Source organism: Malus sylvestris, chromosome 4 (genome assembly GCF_916048215.2).
Source record: "Malus sylvestris chromosome 4, drMalSylv7.2, whole genome shotgun sequence".
In the NCBI taxonomy this organism is placed as follows: domain Eukaryota; kingdom Viridiplantae; phylum Streptophyta; class Magnoliopsida; order Rosales; family Rosaceae; genus Malus; species Malus sylvestris.
The window spans coordinates 21618035-21635617 of record NC_062263.1 but is presented as its reverse complement, the minus strand read 5'-3'; the positions used below and the strand labels follow the sequence as shown (position 1 = coordinate 21635617).

The window sequence follows — 17583 nt, the reverse complement described above, 5'->3', positions numbered from 1 at the left end:
TTTAGGTTTTTTTTATGCTGCTTTGCAGATGGCTTTATCTCCCTTGAAAGTAATTACACGCAATTAGGAGGAATTGACATTCTAGACTATGCCAAAATTCAAGTCATTGATTATTTTTTTAAGAAAATTATGCAGATAAGAAATTCAAGTGCTGAATTTTTTTTACCTAAATTATGTATCCCTCTTTTCCCATACAGGTTGCTCTGCTTGGTTCAATTTTAAGCGCATTGAAAATGTAGGCGGAAATTGATGCCAATGTCGTGATGTAAAAAAAGGCTTTTTGCATGCGCATCAGCGTGTGCAAAAAGGCTAGTGTGTATTATACGCAAATTTACTATGTATTTTACATTTTTCCATAGGAGGTAAATATTATAGTTAACGTTGATTTGATTTATTTAAATAGTATGTAAATCATGTATTTCAACGCTAATTAGTTAATAAACTTTTATGTGTAGATGTCATAACAAAAGATTTGGCGGTACATAAAATATATAAGTAAACTAAGAACCTTGCAAGTGGTGGATTACATTAGCGGATTAGACATTCCTCGTCATTCATTACATATATATTATTCTTATAAAATATCATGAGTATATATATATTATTCTTATAAAATATCATCAGCCACGAAATGCTTCAGGAGACCATCTTATGATATGAACCATTTTAGTTGGAAGTAGCGGTGGTGGTGCTCTGAAAGCGACGACGGAAGAAAGTAACTAGTTTATCTCTGGGAGGCAGACTTTCGTGAAAAGCACTGCAAAACTCATCACTCCAATCGTACAGATCGGGAAGCTTCTCTTTGGTCAACAGCTCCACTCCCACAACTTCTTGAATGGCTCCAAGCCAGTAGGCTATGAAGTTGGCAACAATGTCCACAAGTCCAACCGTTTCTCCCCCGAAGAATTTCTTATCTTTGAGCTCATTTTCCAGTATTTTCAGAAGCTCACAGGCTTCTTCCACAGCCTTCTCAGGTTCCTCACTGCCCCAGAGAGCTTTCCATGCTGCAGGCAAGCACTACAGTAAACAAACACAATAAAAATTTAGCTTATTAGACATATTTTTGTTTGCAAAATTTATTAGTGCGGTCAATAAGCTGTCACATGGCAAGAAAATAGAATTATATACACTCAGTAATGTTCACTTGTCAAACTAATGTTATAAGACTCAAAAGAATCAACTTGATCATTGATGAAGCTTTTCTGACATAAAAACTTTATGTAACTAGGCATATGTTTTCAAGTTGTTAATCTAGATTACAAATTTTTTAAAGAAACCTCAACAGTACGAGAAATTTTTTATTGATATGGAAATTTTATTAACCTATAGACTACATATTTCATACAAAGAACCAACTTAATTACAATTCATATTTTGTACGTAGCGTAAACATTTTATACTACCAACATATCATGTTGGGTCAGACATGTATTGTCAAGTTTAGTAGTATATATAGTTTAACACGCGTAGTCACAAAAGAATTTCTAGCAAATATACTCATTGCAAAATCTCCATGCACATACTTATGTTGACAGACTGTTAATCTAAACTATACATTCATGCTATAATCAACTTTGTTAAAAATAACCTTGATCATCAATGATTTAGATGCACAATAAAGCAAGATAACTTTTCTTATATACTTAATACGAAAAGATTAAAGTGAAATATTTTAACCTTTTCATCAATGAACCTAGCCCAGAAACGTGCCTGGGCTCTTTCATAAGGATCTTTAGGCAAAATGGGAAAACCCTCCTTCCAAGTCTGATCAATGTACTCAAGAATGACCTGGGACTCAGCTATTGGTCTGTCATTGTGCAGCAGCACAGGGATCTTCTGATGAACTGGGTTGGATTTCAGAAGCAAAGCGCTCTTGCTCTGTAGGTCCTCCTCAACGTATTCATATTTCACTCCTTTCAGCTTCAGAGCTATTTCCACCCTCCTACTAAATGGGCTTCCCCAAACTCCCAACAGCTTCACTTCTTCAGCCATGATATAAGCACTAACTAATCAAGTTTAACACTAACTAATCTCCCTCTTGTGTGCATATTATGACTGGTTTAATCTTCCTTCTGGGGTTTTATAGTGGCCGGAAAACAGTGTTTACTTGGCCGCTAAGACAACTCTACAGTGTTCAATAGTAAATAGTAATTTAAAATTGTGATTTGGTTGAGGAAAGATCTAGAAAATGTGCTTTATTGACAATTTCTCATTGAAACCAAATCCAAATGAGCTTTATCTGCTGTATTGGTATTATATTCTTCTCCATTAATTGGGTCATTGACTAGCTAGTTTTTATTGGTTTTATCATATACATACCTATTTGTATTCATTAGTCCAACTCGCGTTAAGGGCCTCAATAATCAATATATTATGTCCAAGACTTCAATAAATTTTAAACTTTTTATTGGGAGGTTATTGTCGTTATTGATATTTCAAAAGTTTTACTGTATAATCCAAATGTTCAATATTTAAAGGGGTGTGATATTCACACATCATTTTTTACTTCAATCATACCTTTTTAGTTTTCGGCCGTCGGATCGGATGAATTAAAGAAGATCAACGGACATAAATTAACAAGGGTGTGTGAGAAGTAAAAAAGGGTGTGTGGATATCACACCCCTATTTAAAAAGGAAAATGCGCTTATGTAGTTTTGTTTATGAGTAGTACACAACGATATTTTTTTAGTGTCAATAAGGACAACACATTTTTCTTTAAACAACAATATCGACGTGAGTATTTAGGCTACACAATGAGCTAACTATAATCATGATGAACTCACATTCAAAATAATCAAACTTAAAACTTCTAACTTAGAGTAAACTTTCCAAATGCTAGATGTATTAATTAGATAATTAGATTCTACTGTACATTTAGAAGTCTCCAGATCAAAATACTAAAAACTACCAACAATTTGCAACGAGGTGGCAATTGGGCTCCAAAATGTTATTGCATTTTACAAGCCCTTAAAGTTAGCTTATTCTATTTCAACAAGAGGGTGTGATATTCACACACTCCATTTTACTTCTCACACACTTTTTTATTTTTCAACCGTTGCATCGGATGAATTGAAGAAGATCAACGGACAGAAATTATTCAGGGGTGTGTGAGAAGTAAAATTGGGTGTGTGGATAGCACACCCCTTCAACAAGGTAGGCTGGGCCTCAATAAGCCATGAAGTCTTAAAAAATGGATCACCGAAGAATATGGTCATCAAATCTTTTTTATGATCAGATGCGGTGGCACTAGTATCCATACAGGCTAAAGAGTCATTTTAGGATATGTTTGTTTGGCTTCACTAAATTTTAATGGACTGAATTGAACTACATATTAGTATAATTCTGTGTTTATTACATACAAGAACTAAATTTAATAGGATTAAAAAAGACTCGTGTGAACTACCTCTCACGTTAGGTCTTGGCGAGACCTCCCAAAAAAATAAGGACTACTAATATTTATTAATAATTACAACTAGGTGATATTGAAAGACCGTAGTTTTGGTCACACATGGTTATAAGTTTGTTCAGTAAACCTTTGTTTTCAATGACATCATAGCAAACAACGCATTACATACATGAAGAAAAATATTGTCACTACTCCTAGAAAATTTAGAAGTCCTTTTGCACTTCTCATAGTTACTAAAAGGCTAAATCGTGAAAATGGTTCCTGAGATTTGTATAACACATCATTTTGGTCCCTGAGATTTCAAATCAATAGAAGTGGTCATTGAGATTGTCCATCATCCATCATTTTCGTCATTTTGTTAAAAACTCCGTTAAGTGTCCCGGAGCTTTTGGCCGGAAGTTTGAGCAATTTTCAAAACTTCGTAACTCAATCTTTTTTTAACCAAATTTGACCCATAATATATCACAATGAAGATAGGAAAGTGTAGAATAAGATTATACCTATTTGGAAGCCCAATGGTTGCCGGAGATGGCCGGAAAATAGCCTCAAAGTTGACTGGTCTGAGGGAAAACTGGAAAACTCGCCGAAAACTGGGTAAACTTTAAACGTTCATAACTTATTCAATACTCAACGAAATCAAGTGATTCAAAAACGAAAATCATACTTCTCAACGAGATGAAGAGAATGAAACCTTTTTTGACTGCTAAATCATCGTGGTTTGGCCGGAAAATGCTCGAAAGTGGCTAACTCGAAACCAAGACAGTCATTTTCGAGCCGTTGTTCGGCCAAACCACGACGAGTTAGCTGTCGAAAAAGGTACCATTCTCTTTGTCTTGTCGAGAACTATGATTTTAATCACTTGATTTCGTTGAGTATTGAAGAAGTTATGAACGTTTAAAGTTTACCCAGTTTCCGGCGAGTTTTCCAGTTTTTCCTCGAACCAGTCAACATTGAGGCTATTTTCCGACCATCTTCGGCAACCATTGGGCTTCCAAATAGGTATAACCTTATTCTACACTTTCCTATCTTCATTTTGAAACATTATGGGTCAAATTTGGTTAAGAAACGATTGAGTTACGAATCTTTGAAAATTGCCCATACTTCCAGCCAAGAGCTTCGGGACACTTAATGGAGTTTTTAACGGAATGACGAAAATGATGGATGGTGAAAAATCTCAGGGACCACTTCTATTGATTTGAAATCTCAAGGAATATTTTTGCGATTTAGCCTTACTAAAATACGAAACGGGTATAGTACGTAAAAAATAAGTAGATGTATTAATCGGCAACTTTTCTAAAAATTACTTTAAAAAATTCGGCCATTTTTTTTTAAATTTTAATAAGATTAAATTAAATTAAATAATTATTTTTGTTTCTTCAACAATATGTTACATGTAAATACGTCTAGGATGTGTGTATTATTCAAACATCTGTGAAAAATAACATGTACTAAATGTGAAAAGCATGTATGTAGTATAGATGGAGGAGGCACCTTGGGCCCAAGGAGGGCGCATGCCCTCTTTCAATTTTTTGTGTGTGTGTGTGCGAAACTCTTCAAGTTGTTTGTGACATTAGTATTAACTCTTCTATGTGCTACTGTCATCGTTGAAAAAGCATTTTCACCTATGAAAATTTCTAGATTGATTGAGAAATTGGATGGGAGATCAAGGATGAATGATAACATGGTTATTTTTGTAGAGAGAGATATATATATTTGATGGTATTGATAATGAGGTTGTCATGTAACGTTTTAAAAACATAAAAATGCATCGAGAGATATTGTAATATGTTGTATGAAAGACTTTATGGATTAATATACAAGTGTTTTGTTTAGTACATTCTTTTACTTTTTAATTTGTAATTTTGTTGTTTGAGGATACCAGGTATCCATGCAAATCTCTGGCTTCGTTCTTTGTATGTAGTGAATAATATGTGTATGAGTTCTAAAAACGTGTAATTTAATGAATTAATGAAACATGTACGGAAAATGAAAGTATTTTGAAAAATATGTGTGTAATACGGGTACCTGCATTATATACAAATTTACTATGTATTTTACATTTTTCTGTAGGAGGCAAATGTTATAGTTAATGTTGATCTGATTTACATGTAAACAGTAAATCATATATATCAACACTAATTAGTTGAAAAACTTATATTCCATAGATGTCATAAAAAAAAATTGGCGGTGCATAGAATATATAAGTAAACTAAGAACCTTGCAAGTGGTGGATTGCAGAAGTGTATTAAACATTCTTCGTCAATTCATTATATTTTGGTGTTCAAACTTTCTCCCTCCATCAATATAGCTTAGAGTACGTAGTATTGTCACGTCTATCAAGATATATATGTATGCATATGCGAGCGCGCGCGCACACATACATATATAGAGCTTTGCAAGCCCTTTACATGAAGGAACTCCTGTTTTTTTTTTAAATGTTGATTAGTTGTGGAACCCACTTCACAACGAACTTCAACGATCTGAACGGTCTATTTTGTAAGTCTCGATTTATTGATCATCCTTGCAAAAGTTCAATCAATTCGAGATCATTTGTCTATTTAATTATCACGATAAAATTTAATGTTTCTTAGAACATAATGTTTATCAATTTCTTTGAACTCAATTAGATACTTAAAATATTTTTTATTTGGCTAATATTTTACAAGATGAACTACGAGTTGCAACTTGAAAAATAAATGGTTTAGATCGTTGAAGTTCAATATGGTGTAGGCCCCACAACTAATCTCTATTTTTTGAAAAAAAATGAGGATCCATTCCCTCAAAGAGCCCGATCTAGCCACAAGTTCAATCCTGATTTTATTCTTATAAAACATCATGAGCCACGAAATGCTTCGAAGGAAATCACACAGATACATATACATACATGTATATGTTCAGAACCCGATCTAGCGATATGTGCAATCTTGATTTTATTCTTATAAAATACCATGAGCAATGAAATGCTTAGAAGGTAACCATCTTATGACTATGGTTCTATGAACCATTTTAGCTTGAAGTAGTAGTGGTGTTGGTGCTTTGAAGGCGACCACGGATGTGTGCAACTAGTTTATCTTTGGGAGGCAGACTTTCCTGAAAAACACTGCAAAACTCATCGCTCCAATTGTACAGTTTGGGAAGCTTCTCTTTGGTCAACAGCTCCACTCCCACAACTTCTTGAATGGCTCTAAGCCAGTAGCCTATGAAGTTGGCAACAATGTCCACAAGTCCAACCGTCTCTCCTGCGAAGAACTTCTTGTCTTTGAGCTCATTTTCCAGTATTTTCAGAAGCTCACAAGCTTCTTCCACAGCCTTTTCATGTTCCTCACAGCCCCACAGAACTTTATATGTTGCAGGCAAGCACTAAAGTAAACAAACAAAATAAGAATTTAGCTAATTAGACATATATTATGGTGTGCAAAATTAATTAGTGCGGTCAATAAGATGGAACATGGGCAAGAAAATACTACTATAGAATGTTCACTTGTCTGAGATCAGACATATCAGACAAAAATCAACTTGATCACTGATTCAGTTTTTTGACAAACATTTTATGTAACCAGACATGTTTTCAAGTTATTAATTTAAGCTACATTTGTTTTAAAAGAACCTCAACGGTACGATATGAATTTTATTGATACGAAATATTAATTTAAACTACATATTTCATACAAAAACCAACTTCATCAACAATTCATAAGTTATAGCATAAAATTTTATACTACCAACATATTATGTGAGGTTAGACATGTATTGTCGGGTTTGACCAGATTGAACAAGTAGACATTTCAAACAAGATTCAACTTAATCAATGATTTAAATTTTAGTAATATAAATATTGTACACAAGTATGTTCGAATTTTGACAAGGTAGAGAAGAAGAATAAACATAAACTTTGACTTAGAGGTCGGCTCCAATCGAGTCCAAACTTGTTTCCATTTATATCATGATTTTGTTAGTGTTTCTTGGAACTCATGAGAGGCCGGCTCTATGTTAGAGTCCAAACTTGTTTCCAACTCTACACTTCCTGATAACAAGTTCTTGGCTTGCACACTATGGTAACAAGCTCTAGTTGCACACACTTGCATTTATGCACTTTCTCTCATATATAGAGAAATCCCTTGGTTGAATATATTTTAAACCACACTATTCTTTTATATAGTTAGCTTTTCCTTACAGGAAAAGTCTACCCACTTGCTTCTGTCACACTCACTAGCTTTGCAGTTGTGGCCTGTTATACATTGATATTAAAACAACTACCATCTCTAGTGATGATGCTCATTCACTACTAGATTCATCAGCATCACTATTATCATCTTTTCTTTGAACCTTTTCATTCACATGCAACCAACCATTTGGGATTTCAAAGAAGCGAGAGTGAACTTGCCCTCTAAGTCAAAACCAAGGGACTTCAGATATCCTTACGGTTTCCTTATATGTTGATGATTTGGTTTATACCGGAAATAGTGATAGAATAATCTTGAATTTTAAGGACATGATGAGGAAATATGAGATGAGTGCTCTAAGCATGTTGCATTATTTTTAGGGAATTGGTATATTCAATCATACGATGGTATCTTTATTACTCAAAAGAAATATGCAAAAACACTTCTAGAGAAATTCAAAATGATTGGTTGCAAGCCCGTAGCAACACCTCTAGTTGTGAATGAAAAGTTTTAAAGATAAGATGATAGTGGTGATGCTGATAAATCTATGTATTTGACAGCAACTAGACCTGATATTTTGTATGTTGCAAGCTTGTTGCCCAGATTTATGCACAAACCAACTCGTACTCACTATGGAGTTACAAAAAGAATCCTCAGATACATACAAGGTACAATGGACTTTGGTATTATGCATGAAAGCGATGTTGAGCCAAAATTGTTTGGATTTTGTGACAGTGATTGGGGAGGTAGTGTGGATGACTTAAAGAGCACCTCTGGGTATACATTTACTCTAAGTACTAGTGTATTTTCATGGCATCTAAGAAGCAGAAGTTAGTTGTATTATCAACGGGAAATGTTGAGTATATATCGGCTTCAATTGCAACTTCTCAAGCAGTGTGGCTTAGAAAAATTATGCAAGATTTTGGTGAGAAACAAGAATCAACAACTTCTATCCTTTGTAACAATAAGTCAGCTATTGCCATGAACAAGAGTCATGTCTGTCACGGCAAATCAAAACATATTGCTCTAAAGCATCACAACATCAGAGGTGTTGTTGAAGACAAGGAAGTGGATGTGGTCTACAGTAAGACTGAAGATCAAGTTGCTGATATCGAATTACCAAAAGATAGATTCATGTACGTAAGAGAACTTTTGGGAATGAAGCAGCAAAGCATTAAGAGGGAGTGTTGAAATTAATACTCTGCTGCTTTATATTTTGTTGTACCTAAATTGTTCCGTTTGGTAACCTTGTAATATTTTGTGACCTCTAATCTGCTACCACGTGTATGGAATAGATGACTGTAATGTTGCTGCACTATAGCCTTAGCAGCTGTCCTAAGTTTTGGGACTATTAATCCAAATCAGAAAAATCTCTCTTCGTGAAAAGCTCTTCCCTGCACTCTGTTTCTGCAGCAAGCTGTTGCTCATATTTGTCATATAGCTTCATCTTTCTAGCCTAATCCGTGTGTTTAGTTTATTGAGATGAAAGATTGCTTGAATACCAACATGGTATCAGAGTTTTGGTTCAAAGAGAAAGAGAAGAAGACATGCTATAGAAAAGAAACAAGTCTAAACTTCTATGAAGAGGAGCTGACCTCAGATCTTTCTCTTTACGTTGGAGGAGAACAAGTTTTGAGCACGAAGTGTTCGACCTCTGAGTCAAATCCAACAACAAGAAGAGAGCATGGCCGTATGTGGTGAGAGATCAGCAAAACCAAAAGAGAAATGGATTTTGAGAAGGCAACAGATGACAAAGAAGAAATGCTTTGCTCACTGCCTCCAACAACCTGAAGGTACCCATTTTGGGTTTGATTTCTTCCTCCAAACCAACAAAGAGATGGCAGCAAGAAGGCACATGGGGCTCATCTTAGCATGCCAAGGAGAAAAAAAATGGAGCAAGTTTATGAAAAAAAATCCAGAAAATTTGTCAAAGCACAGAAGAGAAGAGTAAGACATGTTCAAGCTAAAACAGAAGCTTGTGACATGAGCACCAAGAGTGCAAAGTGCTTTGGAAACGAGCTTGCTGAACCCTTCATTTGTGAGTGAACGAGAGTTCAGAAAATAAGAGCCACACCCTTCAAAGAGTAGAGAAAAAACTGCAGCAAAGATTTGCTCTCTGCAAAAATCAAGTCTGCAAAGTGTAGATTTCCAGCATCTGACATAATTCAATTGAAAGAGCATTAAAGCAAAGTTCAAAGCTGAATTGGTATTTGATCAAGCAACTGTACTGGGCGCACGTTATAGTGTGTGCAGTGTGAGGGTGAAAAGCTAGAAGCTTGAGCCTAGCACAAAACAACACGAGTGTGAGAGAAGCTCTTCCATCATCTTAGCCGTGAGCAAGAGAGAGTCAGAGAGAGTTATCCGACAAACATGTCAAAAAAACAAGGTAGGTTATTTCCATGTGAGTTCTTATAGAAATAGATGTTAGGGAGAATCACCCTGGGTAACTTGAAGAAAAGAGAGCTACAAGAAGGAAAGCACTCAACCTCTGCAAGCACCATGAAGGACGCAGCAAAGTAGAGAAAAAAAAGCAAAGCTTTTCTTCCCGTCCAAATATCCGGTGTTGGTGAAAATGCTGTCAGAGGTGACGGCATCTCTACTAAGGACGGTCCGGAGCGAGAACCGTGGAATGGGATTATTGTCGAGAAATCGTGTTAAGGTGACTCGGGATGACTCCACTGTTAAAACTTATTTTGGACTCTACTAATTATGATCAGGGTTTATACCGTTCATTATCTCTGTCAGACATTAGAGTTCACAGTTAGGAGTTAATAACTTGGTTAATTGTAATTCCTTCAAAGTAGGACCATAAAGATTGCATTATGGAGTAGTGGAACACCCCAGGTCTGAGGGCAAGCACACTACTTGCAGTTATCAAACTGCTATATACATACATATATATATATATATATATTGGGAATTATTATTAGCACTCTAAAAATCTCATTCTACACTCTAAACTTTTTATATTAGGAAAAAAAATACACTTGTGAGGAGTGTAGAATGAAATTTTTGGAGTGCTAATAACACTTCCCTATATATATATATATATATATATATATATATATATATATATATATATATTGGTCAATGATGCATTCCATTTTGAGACAAAATCTAGATGAGTGTTGTAGGCCTAATTTATTGAACAATATTAAAGACAGGGAGAGAGGGGGCCGGCAACACAGAGAGAGCAGAGAGAGGTGTATTGTTATATCATCCATTGTGCTTTCATTTATAGTAGTAGAAAAGATAAATTCTCCCAATAGGATTACAACTAATAAAATCTCTTCCTCATCCTCCTTGGCTGCGGCCAGCTGGCCGTGTTTGGGATAAAGCCCAGCAGCTCAAGGCTACAAGCATTGGGCTAGGGTGCAAGAGGCCCAGCTAAAAACTGACTTCTAGATGCAGGACGTAGCGAGGGAGGCAGCAAGCCCAGCGTTTGTTGGCTTGGGCTAGTGCACGACAAAACCCAACTGAAGGTTGGCTTTGTATATGGGTCGTGGCATGGCGAGCCAAGCAGCAAGTGGAGCTCTGCAAGGGGGCCGAGACGGAGGGAAAAGCCTAGCAAGCAGCAGGCTTGCTGGTTTTGGGCCAGGGGCGCGGGAGCAAGCTCAATAGAGCTGCAGCTTTGGTGGACTGGGCTAGGGCTGCATGCCCCGTAGGAGACCGAAACTAGGCCGAAGGTCCAACCGTCAGAACCACGTCGTTCAGGGACGGCGTGGCTGTAGGCCAGCCGGCGTTCATCGGTGCCACCGGCAGTGTGGCGGGAAGCAGCGGCTCAGCCGCAAAAAAATCCCATTTTTTATTCAATTTCTAGGGACCCTTATGGCTTCTAAATTATTTTGATGCTTTAACTCACACATTCCACAGAGTATAATTGCGTATTGCATGAATGTGTGTGTGTGTGTGTGTGTGTATCAAAAGGAAAATATAAATATAGGGGGTTCATGGATCATAAAGAATGTTTTCATGCTTCACGGTTGTTTAGATATCTTAATTTATTTTAAAAGAATCTAATTGGCATAAAACAATTGAGCCTTTGATGTTGTGGAAGAGTCTCCTCCACGAACTTTTAGTTCCTTAGCTTCTGACAAGAACATGCTGATAACGTATTGTAGGCCTAATTTACTAATCAATATTAAGGACAGGGAGAGAGGTGGCGGCGGCACATAGAGAGAAGAGAGATGTGTATTTGTGAGGTATGTGTTATATCACCTCATTGTGCCTTTATTTATAGTAGTAGGGAAGGTAAATTCCTAACCCCAATAGGATTACAATTCTAATTGGATAATATCTAATCCTAGAGAATCTTCTAAAGATATCCAAATACTTTAGGATTTACACAATCACATTCCTAATTTAATAGGAATGCAACAATGATAATTTTTTTTTTTGGAACCATTTGACCTCTTTCTCCACCCAATTTAAATTTTAAAGTGAATTATCTTTTTTTTTATCCTGTTGTGTAATTGTCATAAAGTACAATATGAAATTAACAATAAAATGAAAATTTATCAATAAACCCATATCCAATAATCAAATTCTACCATCATCAATTTTTATCTTATGTTCAAACTGACTAAAACCCTAAGAGCTCTCGTAGAGAAAATCAAACTCTTTTTGACTCATGCTTGGTGATTTTGAAGTTTTGAATCCTCTAACTAAAATATGAATCGATTTATGCAAGTTTTTTTTGTTTGATTTTAGTTTTTTTTAAAGTTTAGAAACAAGAATTTGGTGACTGTGGAGTTTCTTATATTTTTGTGTCCTCTTCGTATGTTCCTTTGAATTGCATCTTTTACTTCTAAATTAAATTCGTTTTAGCCATTAGAGAAATTATCCTCATCTGAAGCAGAATTCGGGTTTACAATATATTTGGCATAGTGTTTGATCGAGTTTGATTATGGTGGATCACATTTTGTGGAATGGATGAGTTTTTTTTTAGAACAATCCACTCTTGGTTAGTTTGACAATATGCCTACATCAACTTTTTTTTTAGGGATTATACATCTGTATCTTGTGTTACCAAGTGTTTTGGTTCTTTACTACCTGAAGATGCCTACAAAGACTTTTATTGGGCAATCGTGTCGTGTACGTGCGTAAAGATAGCATGCTCTACAGGGCATTGATTTGGGGTGACATTGATCAAAGAAACAAATCTTTGGCTTTCTGATTTGGACCCAACTAAATCTCTAGAATCTCGACATTACTTGCAAATTCGCAGGAAATAATTATTTTGCGATGTTTGCACTAGAATAACAATAACGTCTTCTAGAAAAATTGGAATCACGAACCGTAAAATTCTCTATAAACTAAACATTCAGATATTTCTAAGCATATAAGACTCAATATTTGGTTCATCTCGAGGAATTACATTTTATTATTCGAATCTTTGATTTTGAGATGTCTACACCAAAATAGTAATAACATCTCCTAGAAAAATTGGAATCACAAACTGTAAAATTCTCTGTAAACTAGACATCTAGATCTTTGCAAGTATGTAAGGCTCAATATTTGGTTCGTCTAGAGGAATTACAGTTTAATATTCAAACGTTAATGACCTGCACGACAAATGTTTGATTTTGGGATTTTATTTTCCAAATGTGTGTAAAGATAAATTACACAATTAAATTGAGGTTGTGAGGGTATTTTTGTTAGTAAATTTGGAGTTAAAATGATATTGATTCTTGCATTAAAATTAGTATGGACGTAAAGAGTAAGTTAAGTGTAGAAAAAAGTTATATGAATTCAAATAAAATTTCTCAATCTAGATCAATTACTAAAAATGAACATAAGATTTTTCATTGAGTAGAAGATGAAAGTGTAAGAAGCTTGAATCCGAGCAATGAATTGTAAAACCTTGAATTGTCACATCATCATATCATCAAGTTTAACGTATGCATGGATCCAAAACCTTTGGGGTGCGTTTGTTGCACCGGACTATCTCGGACTGGACTAGCTTCAGGGACTAAGTTGGACTGGCTTATACTAGACTAAGCAGGACTAACTTAGTGAAGCGTTTGGTGCAGTATCGGATTAGAAGTAGGATAATAAAATTAATAAAATTAATTCTTTTTTTTTCTTTTTCTATTTCTTTTTCCTGCCTGAAACCTATGTTCTGTCTATTTTTTTCCGTCCAAACTCCATAGATTCCAATCACAACTTTTTTTCATTTCAATTGATAAAGCTCTCCATCCAAATTCCACTACTTGCAACCACATCTTTCTCCTCCATTTGAATCGATAAAGCTCCCAAAACATAAACAATCAAAAATTGAATTTCAATCGACATCGAAATCGCAGTTGCGTTCCTTGTATACCCAACAACGACACTCTGATTCGAGCAGGACGAGGAAAGAGTGGGAAAGGACATGATCTGGGTTGGGTCTTGCAGATCGGCTCGACATCGAGGTTGGGTCATGCCGATCGGCTTGGCATCTAGCAGGACTGTGAGGATTTGACGGCAAGGTCCATGCGGGGATGTCAGTGCAAAGATAGAGCAAGGGAGAGAGAGGAAGATCCATGCGGGGAAGGATTGTGAGGATTTGACGGCAAGGTCATGGAGCAGACGACGCGAAGAGCGAACGTCTTAGCAGTCCGCTTCATTTTGGGGGGTCTCACTAAGACCCTCTAGCGAGCTCTCTAGTCGGAACGAGTCCCCTTTAGTCCCACTTAACTTAGTCCCAGCACCTACCAAACATGGGACTGTAGTCCAGTCCAGTCCAGTCCCATTTAATGAGGCCAAACAAACGCACCCTTGTAGTATTAACCCGAGGTTCATTAAGTTTTACATCCACTCCAGATTGTTAGAAATGTTGTGCAAAAAATGCTTTTTGAAATTGTCCCAGACCGACCCAAAGAAAGAGAGAGAAAAAAAAAGAGTAAATGAAAGGGGGAGTCCACGCGAAGATGGCAAACAGAGAAAAAAAAATGGGAGAAGAAGGATGGTAATCTTCAAAGTTAGCACCCCAAAGAGGCAAAAAAAGCCATCAGGATCCTCTTCGGATTTTTTTAGTGAGAATTTTAAAGATTTATGAACCATATATGTTTATTGTACATTATGCAATCAGTTTTTATCAAGTACTGTTTGTGTTTAATTTTAAATAAAAATATTTAAAATAATTTATGATTACACGATGTACGATAAACAAACAGGATTAAGGGATTTTCGGGATCCTCACAAAGAGGATCCAAATTCAAAAAAGAGGAAAAGAAAATCACTCTCGTGTCAAGAAATCCGAAGGCAAAAAGATGGCAGTTTTAAGACTATATCCAAAGGAGATGTCAAATATTTAATGAAATGTTATGTAATCAAATTTGAAGGTTGGAACAAACTCCAACCGATAAATCAATTCTACATGGATAGACATATGAGACCATCTCCAAATGAGATATCAAAAGATAAATGTTAAATGTTAATTTAATGGCTGATGTAGCAATGTTATATTTTCTCTTTTTCTAATTCATTATTTTTTTGTTATAAATAATATTTATAGGACCCATTTTAAAAAGAAATCAATTAAAATAAAATTTCAAGATTTATAATTAGTGCATTAATGAGATCTACACAATAAAATAATTAAAAATTATTTGACATCACATTTTCTCACATGTCAAATTTGACATATGAAAACTCATTTGTCAATCCACATATGATTGACATATCGATTGGAGTTTGCTCATACCTTCAATTTTGATTACATGACATTCCACTTAGGATTTGACATTTCCTTTGAAGATGGTATGAGTTTTCATATGTCAAATTTAACATATGAGAAAAGGTGATGTCAAATAATTTTTAATTATTTTATTGTATGGATCCCATTAATGGACCAATTATAAATCTTGAAAATTTATTTTAATTGATTTCTTTTTAAAATGAGCCCTACAAGTATCATTTATAACAAAAAAAAAATTAGTTGGAAAAGGAGAAAATCTTACATTGCCACATTAGCCATTAAATTAACATTTGACATTTATCTTTTGACATTTCTATTAGAGATGCTCTGAGAGTTCTTGTGACATCCATGTTAGCATCAAAATCCGAAAATCCAAAGAATAAAGTTCCACAAGTCATAGGAAGCTCAAAGAAATCAGCTACTTCACATTAAGGGGAAGTGTTGAAATATTAATGTTAAAGTTGTTCTACACCGTCCAGGTTTTCTAAAAAAAAAATAATATTAAAGTTGTTTTAATATTAATATTTCAACATGGTAGTCACAAAAGCATTTCTAGCTAATATATATACTCAATGCAAAAATCGTCATGCACATGCTTATGTTAAGAGAATGTTAATCATAAATTCATGCTACAATCAACCTTATTAAAAATAACCTTGATCATCAATGATTCAGATTCACTGTTAAGCAAGACAACTTTTCTTACATGCTTAATGCACAAAGATTAAAGTGAAACATTTTTACCTTTTCATCAATGAACCTAGCCCAGAAACGTGCCTGGGCTCTTTCATAAGGATCTTTAGGCAAAATGGGGAAACCCTCCTTCCAGGTCTCATCAATGTACTCGAGAATGACCTGGGACTCAGCTAATGGTTTGCCATTGTGCAGGAGCACAGGGATCATCTGATGAACTGGGTTGGATTTCAGAAGCAAAGCACTCTTGCTCTGCAGGTCCTCCTCAACAAATTCATACTCCACATTTTTCAGCTTCAGAGCTATTTCCACTCTCCTACTATATGGGCTTCCCCAAACCCCCAACAGCTTCACCTCTTCAGCCATGCTATAAGCACTAACTAATCAAGTTTAACACTAATTAATCTCCTTCTTGTGTGCATATTATGACTGGTTTAATCTTCCTTAAAGGGTTTTATAGCGGTAGGAAAACAGTGTTTTTGGCCGCTATGACAACCCTACACAATGTTCAGCAGTCAATAATAATTTTAAAATTAATGGTGATTTGATTGAGGAAAGATCTAGAAAATCTGCTTTATTGACAATTCTTCATTGAAAACCATATCCAAATGAGACTTGAATTGTCTACCCTCCCCCATTCTATCTTATTCTCATCTCCTTTTATTTATGTGGTCACGGTTAAGTCACGTCAATATTTTATATTAATTTTTTTTATAGAAATGAAAAGACAAAAAGCAATGGGAATATAAAATGTTGACGTGGTTTAATCGTGGCCACAAAAATAGGAGGAGATGAGAATGGCAGACAATCCAGGTCCATCCAAATGAGCTTGTCTGCTGTATTGATATTGTATTATTCTCCATTTGGGTTCAATTAGTCCAACTTATGTAAATTTTAAATTCTGCTTTCGATGTGTTTCGTCATTGCTTATCGTTAAGGGCCTCAATAATCAATATATTGTGACCAAGACATCTTAAAGTTTTAAACTATTTTTGTTGGGTGGTGCTACCGTTATTGACATTTCAAAAACTTTATTGTACAATTCAAACTTCATTATTCAAAAAGGAAAATACACTTATGAGTAGTACATAATAATGAGATTTTGAGTGTCAAGGATGCAATGCCCTTTTCTCTTTAAACAACAATATAGAGGGTGGGTATTTAAGCTACTTAATGAGCTAACTGTAATCGTGTTGAACTCAAATTCAGAGGAATCAAACTTAAGACCTCTAGTTCACAAATAAAGAGAAAAAACTCTTCAAATGGTAGGTATGTTGATTAGATAATTAGATTTAGGTTGCAATTAGAAGTCTCCAGATCAAAATACCGACACACTGCTAACAATTTGCAACGAATAGGCAATTGGGCCTCAAAATGCTATTCAGGTTGGGCTTCCAAGCCTTGAAAGTGACTTTATTCTATTTTCAACAAGGTAAGTTTGGCCTCGATAAGCCATAAAGTCTCAAAACAGATGGATCACCAGATAATATGTTCAAAATCTTCTCCTCGGTCAGATGCAGTGGCAGTAGTACCCATTTAGGCTATTTAGACCTTTTAGGATAATTTTTTTGGCATCACTAACTTTTAATAGTTTGGACTTGATTACTTATTAGTATAATCCTGTATTTATTACGTGCATG

At 35.3% G+C, this 17583-nt stretch overlaps 2 protein-coding genes across 2 annotated transcripts; both read right to left on the bottom strand.

The window, feature by feature from the left end:
* Positions 1 to 434: 434 nt before the first annotated feature.
* On the bottom strand, positions 435 to 2035 carry LOC126619602 (probable glutathione S-transferase). The gene is made up of 2 exons (XM_050288014.1): positions 1678 to 2035; positions 435 to 1017 (listed from the first exon to the last, which is right to left on the bottom strand). Exons 1-2 carry the CDS (start codon positions 1990 to 1992, stop codon positions 667 to 669), a joined length of 666 nt encoding a protein of 221 aa, XP_050143971.1. The 5' UTR covers positions 1993 to 2035; the 3' UTR covers positions 435 to 666.
* A 4165-nt stretch (positions 2036 to 6200) lies between these two features.
* LOC126619600 (glutathione S-transferase U8-like) lies at positions 6201 to 16443 on the bottom strand. Its single transcript, XM_050288012.1, has 2 exons — positions 15995 to 16443; positions 6201 to 6766 (listed from the first exon to the last, which is right to left on the bottom strand). Exons 1-2 carry the CDS (start codon positions 16307 to 16309, stop codon positions 6413 to 6415), a joined length of 669 nt encoding a protein of 222 aa, XP_050143969.1. The 5' UTR covers positions 16310 to 16443; the 3' UTR covers positions 6201 to 6412.
* Between the last annotated feature and the right edge of the window lie 1140 nt (positions 16444 to 17583).